This window comes from Lolium rigidum, chromosome 1 (assembly GCF_022539505.1).
Source record: "Lolium rigidum isolate FL_2022 chromosome 1, APGP_CSIRO_Lrig_0.1, whole genome shotgun sequence".
NCBI classification, from domain to species: domain Eukaryota; kingdom Viridiplantae; phylum Streptophyta; class Magnoliopsida; order Poales; family Poaceae; genus Lolium; species Lolium rigidum.
In genome coordinates this window covers 322,366,191-322,374,195 of record NC_061508.1, presented here as the reverse complement: position 1 = coordinate 322,374,195, position 8,005 = coordinate 322,366,191, and the positions used below count along the sequence as shown (strand labels likewise).

Here is an 8,005-nt window from a genome sequence, read left to right as displayed (position 1 = left end):
ACGCTCAACATGGGCGATCCTTGGCTGGCCACTCTCGTTCTCATAGCCGACCTCCAAGGCGAGCAGGTCCATATTGTTGGTGAGCGCGTAGAGCTTCCCGTCGAAGAAGACCATGTCGGCATACCAGCGCCATGGGTCCCCCGCGCTGAGCGACCACCACCACGCAGCCTCCGGTACACAGAGCGCGACCCTTGCGGAACGCTCGTGGCCGACGATGGCCGCGACGAGGCCACCTTCCGGGCACACCACCAGCTTTCGCACGGGCATCTCCTCGCTAAAGTAGCCTCCCTCGGGAGCCGGCTCGTCCTCCTCGTGGAGGCGAATGCCAGACGGGACAGGGAGCCGCCTCTTTCTTGTCAGAATGAAAGGGTTCACCAGGCTGTACACGCCGCGGTCGTCGGTGTCACACAGAAGTTGGCTGCCGGAAGCACCGCGGTAGAAGCCACAAGATAAGCTGGCATCTCGGGGCATCAAGACGGAGGAGCAGCCGTGCCGGAAGGTGAAGAAGCTTCCGTCTGGGAGCGCTAGGCAGATCTTGGGCACGGAGTAGGGCAGGTGTTGCCGCTCTGCGTCGTGCCAGTGGCGGCAGACGGCGGCAAAGTCGAGGCGGGTGCGGAGGGACGGGAGGCGGCATATGACCTCGTGCAGGACGTCCTTGGGGAGCTTCGACCAGCGACTGCCATCTCGTGGGACCTGGGAGCGCCGCCGCGTGTCGCAGGCGGCGGCGAGGCGGGCGATGTCGTCGTCTTTTGGGGCCTGGGAGCTCCGCCGCATGTCACAGGCGGCAGCGAGGCGGGCCAGGCGGGTGATCTCGTCGGAGTGGCCTTTCATCGACCGGTGAGAGGTTTCGGTGCAGGGACGCGTCGTAGCAGGCCGATCGATTGGACTAGCGAAGTCTTGGGATGTCCCAATACCGAAATCACCTGATCGTGCCTTGTCGTTTTTATGTACTAACTTATATGCACGTCACGACCAGCTCCACGTGTCCTATACAAACTCTAGCTAACTATACCATACTCGATCGCTTGTATTATTACTGAGTCCTAATCGAACTCTGCTGCTACTAGACTAACGTTGAATCAACTAGGATATCCTTTCCTAACTGTACTCGGACACGGCATGAAGTACTCCAACTCAAACACTACTGACTTACTGAGGCATTTAAAGTTGCCACATTTTACCACACAAGTTAAACAAGTCTAACTGAATTAGCCCATGTTTGTTTTGCAACCACACTTGTGAGAAGTTTTTTTTTGTCATGTAACATTGGTAATAATCAACACATAAAAAGAACTGTTCCTCGCAGCATTGCCTTCCAGCCGAGGCCAGCTCCAAAGCGAGTATAAGTACATATAATCAAGCATCACACTAATAAAGCCAGTTTGTGTGCTAGAAGAAAGTAGGAAACATGGGTGAAATATTACGGTGTGCTTTCTTTATTAGCGGAGAGTCTTGCTGAAACACGTGAAGCAGCAGCCGCTCAATGAGATGGCGATGATGACGAAGAGGCCTGTGCAAAAGAAATAGGGTACATCAGTTCACAGCAGCGAGGTAAGCAATTGTTCCATCTTATGCTTGTCTTCTCAAAAGCGAAAAGGGACTGCATTGGCTTGCCCTGGACTTGCTAATAGTAGTAGCAAACAGTACAAGTATAGAACACTGCCTGACACAATTGAGACATGCCATTTTCTAAATGCAGGTTTTAGAAGGAAATGAGCCTGACATAAAAATATGATGCATGCAACAGCTATCTAAAGCAAGAACTAGCTGATTTCTGACACACATAAACGTAGTATGTCAACTAGTGATCCATCACTAATTTAAGTAGGAGTACCACAAAGATGCCACTGTAATGATTATGCAACTAGGACACGTACTAGCCCCGCTTTTCAAAGTCATGACCTATCAACAAGTCTAAGAACTTGATAACAGTTGCAGACTGGAAAGAGACTCCATCAAGACAGAGTTTCTATGTTGCCTTATTCTGTACAACGAGAAATAAAAAGCATTGCATTGCCTTATCCTGTACAACATGCACAAGGCATGCTAGTAGCAATCATATTTAACACGCCTAGAACACCAGCAATAGCTGTTTGTTGTTGTCACAATACAACATGGCATTTTCCAAATGCAGGTTTTAGGAGGCAGGAAATGAGCATGCATGTAACAGCGGGCTCAGCTTATCAACTATCTATCTAACAAGACCTAGCAACATCGGCAGAGTTACCAGCTGGTACCTCTAGCTGATTTCCAGCACATATCAGCATAGTATGTCAATTAGTGATACACAATCATGTAATTGAAATGATTATGCATCTCCGACACGTACTAGATGTGCTTTTCTAAGTTGTGACTACCTGTCAAGAAGAGGACAAACTTGATAAAACGTTGCAAACTGGAAAGAAACTAAATAGCAACATAGAAGAGAGGTCAGGTAAGATGACAAACAGACTATTAACAAGAACAGGAATCAAGCAGCAGAAATCTTTTCGGTTGCAACCAAAGAGCTATATGAATTTTACAACTACAGGATGTAGTCTGAAGCTAATACCTCATGCTCATGTGCATGTCCATGACCATGTGAATGATCGTCGTGCCCATCCCAAGGATGGCGCAGACCCTGAAAACATCAGTAACTATAAAACATGTACGCAAGTAAACCAAGACCATCGGCAGAGTGGAAGCAGCAAAATTGAACATAATGGAGAATTACCAAGAGCACAGCACCATCCTGCTTAGCTCTGTAGAAAATCCAAAACCTGTAGACAGCAACCTTTGGTTATGAAGGTGAAAATACAGCAAAAGTGTGCTGTTAGAATAACCGGAACTGATTATATATCTAAGGAAAACTATACTTGGGTAAGCTTAAAATCACAGAACCATAGACGCAATCAACATAAATCAGGGATGTCAAGCTCCAGCTTTACAAAAAACAATCAAGTTTAGTGTTTTTACAGTTATTGAATCAAATAATAAAGTGAACATATTACTCATGGTAACGTATTCATGCAGAAGCTAAATAGATACAGTAAATGCCTTGATGAGTTAGAAGAAAACAGAAAAACAGTGACTACAACTGAAGACTTTGCTACCATGCATCTTTGTCGGACCGTGTGTCTCTCATCTCTGAAATCATGGCATTCTTGATTCATACTTACTGTGGCTGCACCGCTGTGGTGCCAATATTGATGTGGGAATTTCCTTAACTATCAGTATTTTTCATTTAGTTGCAAGTTAAATGATTTGGCATATTTGAGATTCCAAGTGAATGGTTTGGCATATTTAAGATTCCAAGTGTTATGTAAATGAAAATACAAAAAAAAAACCTAAGGATATATGCCGTTACATCATTTTCCATTGACAGGAGGTCATAAGAGCAACCCTAGCAGATACCAGAAAACAGCACGGAATCGGATAACCCCAGTCATTTTCGAGGATCGGGCTGTTTTGCGAGACATTACATCAAAATATGATTCCCTATTTGACACTTCAAAACTTGTTCTTCCTTATTTGACTATTCGTCAAAATATCTTGGCCTATATGACACTCTAGTTCATTTTGAGCAGTAATGGTGTTAAATTGATGAATAGAAAGACGCCGATTATTCTGTGGAGCAGCCTATTAGTCTGTTCTCCACTTGCGTGGTTGCAGCTGCATAACTACAGACGAACCGAGAGACCTAAATTTGAACAGCTCCCTATGAAACTCCCTCTCTACTCGACAGTACATTTGCTAGGAAGCCGCCGCTGCGCCCACGGCACAGTAGCCAGCAAACCGCATGGCCAGGAAAGAACCAGATCGGATAAATAGTACGTGTCCGAGTGTCTCCCGCCATAGGTCCCCAGGAGCAAACACGAGAGGTGATACAGAGCGTTCCCAAATCAAATCTATAATGTTCGAAGTTAATGCTCAACGCTACATTTCCATACTGAAGGCGCACCCCTGACCTGGACAGATGTCCGCCCTCTACTTTCCTCATTGTTCTATACTCGCATGGTTAATAACTGCATAAGGTTGGAATTGATCGAAGTTTATACACTTCACAGTAACTAGTAAGTCACTATGGTCAAAGATGAGAGCTTCTTCTTAATGTGTAGTCAAGAACACCGTAGCGAAAGCCACTGAAGGTGGTCGTAATCGCATGCCCACAATAAGCACCTAAAGACCTTAATTTTAACCAATCCATGCGAAACTCGCACTCCGCTCTCCAAGTACATTTGCTAGAGGCCGCCGCTGCGCCGACGACAGCAAAACGCATGGGCAGGACAGAACCAGATCGGATGAACAGCACGCGTCCGAGGCCCCGCTCTAGATCCCCATACGCATAACCTCCGAGCAAACAGAACCAGCCGATCTCATAGAAGCTGTTCCCGGCCCAATCTGGCGTAACCTAGAGGAAATCCATCCGCAGAGGAGCATCGGGGGGTCGCGGAGGAGAAGACGGAAAGGGGATCGAGGAGGGGTAGGTACCACATGGTGGCGCAGAGGCCCTTGCCGACGACGGTGTGCCAGCGCTTGTTGTGGGGGATGGTGTAGCCCTTGTAGGTCGTGCCGCCGTGCGCGCCGCCGGCCATCGCCGCCGCCGTCTTCCTCCCTTCTTCCTCGCCGCCGGTGTCGCCTCGCTGGGTCTGGTGGAGAGAGTCTGCGCCTGTGTGTGCGCCGGCGGGTGGTGGATGGGATCTGGCTCACTCGCTGGCGCAGCGTGTGTGTGTTGGCCCAAGAAGTGGAGATTCCAGAATTGCAGGCCCAAAGCTCTCCTCAGCACAAAATGCAGGCCCAGCTTGGGCCCAGAAGGTACCGATCAGTATTTTTTTTTACACTGAAAAAATGTCATCTTTTCTTTTTCTTGGTCTAAAAAAGAGTTCTTGGGGTTTTACACTCCTTCTTTATCATGGGCACAGTAGACTTCCAAGTATGCAAGACCTCCGTCCCCAAATAGGTGGCATATAAATTGAATTATAATGTCAATGATTTCCACTGTTCCAAAAATCGTTCGATTCAACGATTAATCACTAATTGATGGTCACAAATTAGCAGATAAACTCATTTATCATCCAATTAACTCATTTATCGCCCCATTAATCAGCCGATTTGCCTATTAACCACTAATCGTCCGATCGAGTTGACACCAATAAGTGATTTGCTCAACATTGATGCTTTCTACGTTTGACTAAGTAAACATACAAAATCATAAAGATTTACGGTACCAGATCAACATCAATAGATTCACCACAAGAAATTTTTCCATAATGTATTTATTCAATATCATAGTTGCTAATGTTTGCATTCTATACATCTTTAGAAAGGATTGAGTTTTTGACCAAATTTATACACGGCCTATTTGGGGTCGGCGTGAGTAACACATGTCGTTCACGGTGCATTCAACAATCTTAGGTTCTCATTTATCGGCGTGGGTGGATGATTAGAGTTATTTTTCGAAACTTTGAGGGTTCAAGTTTTGTTATTTGAGGATTTTTATTTATTTACACATGTTGTGGACTCGTGGTGCGACATTGACTCCTCTAACACGAGATATTCATTTTATCTCTTTCATGCGATGAATGATGAGTCATGATGCAAAGGACGAAGCTAGACAAGGCCACTTCAAAACTAAAATACACGGATGATCATAGGATCATTAGAATCCGAGTTTCAAAATTGGCAAAAAAAATGTGTTCCTAAGTTTCAGAAAATTTAAAATAAATCATGTGCATACATATTGACCTGAACATAACCTTTGCATAATTACAAGAAAAAGTTCGATCGCAAGGGGCCTCCACAAAAAAGAGGTGTTTTGTTTCTTTTGCCAATGTTTCATACTTTTGTGCTTAAATTTCAAATGTGGCATGCACATATCTACGTGCATCCTCTAGGTGCTTGATTTATGACATGTTATTTTGATTTTATTTCTAGCTTTTATAAGTACTTCCCGGGAGATACTTCCTCTACGTGCATCCTCTCGATCAACCACAAATACTTCCCGGGAGACCTCTGGCCTCTGCATCAAATAATGCACAGGGCCGTTTCATTTATCATAGTTTGAAATATTCAATTCGAATACAATCACGGACCAGCTAAGATTGAGACAAGTATCAACCAAAGAAAAATAAAAACTGACAAGAAGCTATCCATTCATAATATGTGGAGGAGAACCATTTTTATACGGCGTGACAACTAACATGAAACGAAGGGAGTATACGACGCACGAAAAATGTTTCTGGTCTCCTCCATTATCATCACTCCAATGATTTCTCAGTCATCGACAACCATCGTCGACAACCATCGTCGACAAGATAATAAAATGCCCCATGCATAACTCAGTCGGCAATTACTTAACCAATCGGCGTGTACGTACGTGCACCCAACGTTCGATCAATAATGTTGAGGATTCAGGAAGAAGAAGACGAGCAGCTAGCAGCAGAAACAGCAACGCTGTCATGTGATTCCAAGACCAAAACAAAGCTATGTACATGCTGCACTAACTCCTTTCCCGCCACACGTGACGCTAAGTGCCAACCTCTCTCGTCTAGGGCCAGACACGGGAGCTTTGTCCTAACTGTAAGTTGGCCGTCGACGGTGATCATGCGCGCGCCACACATGCATGCATGTACGTAGGCGCGCGCTGGCACGTACGCGTCTCTGTACAGTGTACATGCAGCAGCTCGCGGGACCTCCGGTGGTGTTTCCGGTGGCCGGCCGGTGCAGGAACCGCCGCCATTGGCGTCCGTGCATGCTCCAATCGTACCGTCGATTAGACGTCACGCCGTGCAAGCGTGTGTCATCGGAGCTCCTTGTCGCCGTTCTCGTCGGCAGAACCGCAGGAGGCGCCGCCGCATGTGCTGGCGGCGACGTCGGCGACTTGCAGCCCCGTGTCGTAGACCCCGCCGGGCGCCCACTCCGCGGGCAGCACCGCACCGTTGGACTGCAGCCACTTGCCGCCTGACCCGGCGGTCACCACGACCCGGAGCCGGAGCGGGCCGACCGGCGCGCGGGACGTGCTCCACACCCCCGGCGACCCCTCGCGCCGCGTCATGTACCGCCACATCGACGCCGGCGACGGCGCGGCGTCATCGTCGGCGTTAACAACCGCCTGGGCCACCTCCACGGCGGCGATGTCGGTCTGCCCGCCCTGGTAGAGGAAGCGGAGGACGAGGCGGCCCCGGTTCTTGACGCTCGCCTCCTCCACTCTCACGGACAGGTTCTTGTCGCTGTACGCGCACGGTATCCTTCTGAAGTCGATGTCGATGGTCGCGTCGTCGTCGTCCTGGCGCGCGAGGCGATCGCCGCCGCGGTTGGTCAAGGCGGCGAAGGCGTCCCTGGTGAGCATGAACCCACCATCGCCTGTAACGTTAGCGTCCGGCGCGTCGCCGACGACCACGACCTTGACGCCGTCCTCCGCGCACGCCGCCCGGCCCCTGCACCTCAGCTGGTAGCACGCGCCGCAGGCGTGTCCGTCGCGGAAGAAGCCGGAAGTGACGGCGGCAATGTGGAACCCCGCGTCGGTGAGCTCCGATGCTACCGTCGCCGGGCCATAGCCGCAGGCTGCGCCGGTGAGGATGCTCGCGCCATCGGAAGGGAGGAGGGAGGCGGTGGAGCTACGCGGGCACCAGCCGCACTGGAAGGAGGAGGACGAGGCGGAAGCGCGCGCGGCCTGCGCCGAGGCCACCTGTGGAAGGACGACGACCGCGGCGAGGGCGAGGACCAGAAACAGGTGCTGCCGCTGCGGCACGGCGGCCATGGCGTTATCAGATGGAAATGGGAGAAATGCGATGGCTAGTCCTGCACTGCCGGTCGACGGATAAGGCGGTTGAGGTTTGAGAGGCCGGAGGGATGCTGATATATGGTCTCAAGCAGACGTGGGCGGCATGAAGAAGAAGAACTGAAGAAGGTTGGAGGAATAAAATCAAACGGATACGATCACGGGTATCTCTCTCGCACACGCGCGCTGGCGAGTGCGCGCGCGAGACTTTGGCCGAGAGCGCCGCAGGAACGGGCGCCGGAGAAA

At 49.4% G+C, this 8,005-nt stretch overlaps 2 protein-coding genes across 2 annotated transcripts; both read right to left on the bottom strand.

Moving 5' to 3' along the window:
- Positions 1 to 1,189: 1,189 nt before the first annotated feature.
- Positions 1,190 to 4,581, bottom strand: LOC124684283 (NADH dehydrogenase [ubiquinone] 1 beta subcomplex subunit 2-like). The gene is made up of 4 exons (XM_047218629.1): positions 4,471 to 4,581; positions 2,714 to 2,759; positions 2,552 to 2,620; positions 1,190 to 1,510 (listed from the first exon to the last, which is right to left on the bottom strand). The coding sequence occupies exons 1-4, from the start codon at positions 4,572 to 4,574 to the stop codon at positions 1,481 to 1,483; spliced, it is 249 nt and encodes an 82-aa protein (XP_047074585.1). The 5' UTR covers positions 4,575 to 4,581; the 3' UTR covers positions 1,190 to 1,480.
- Positions 4,582 to 6,778: 2,197 nt separating this feature from the next.
- On the bottom strand, positions 6,779 to 7,738 carry LOC124662304 (expansin-like A4). The gene has a single exon (XM_047200158.1). It carries the CDS (start codon positions 7,736 to 7,738, stop codon positions 6,779 to 6,781), a length of 960 nt encoding a protein of 319 aa, XP_047056114.1.
- Between the last annotated feature and the right edge of the window lie 267 nt (positions 7,739 to 8,005).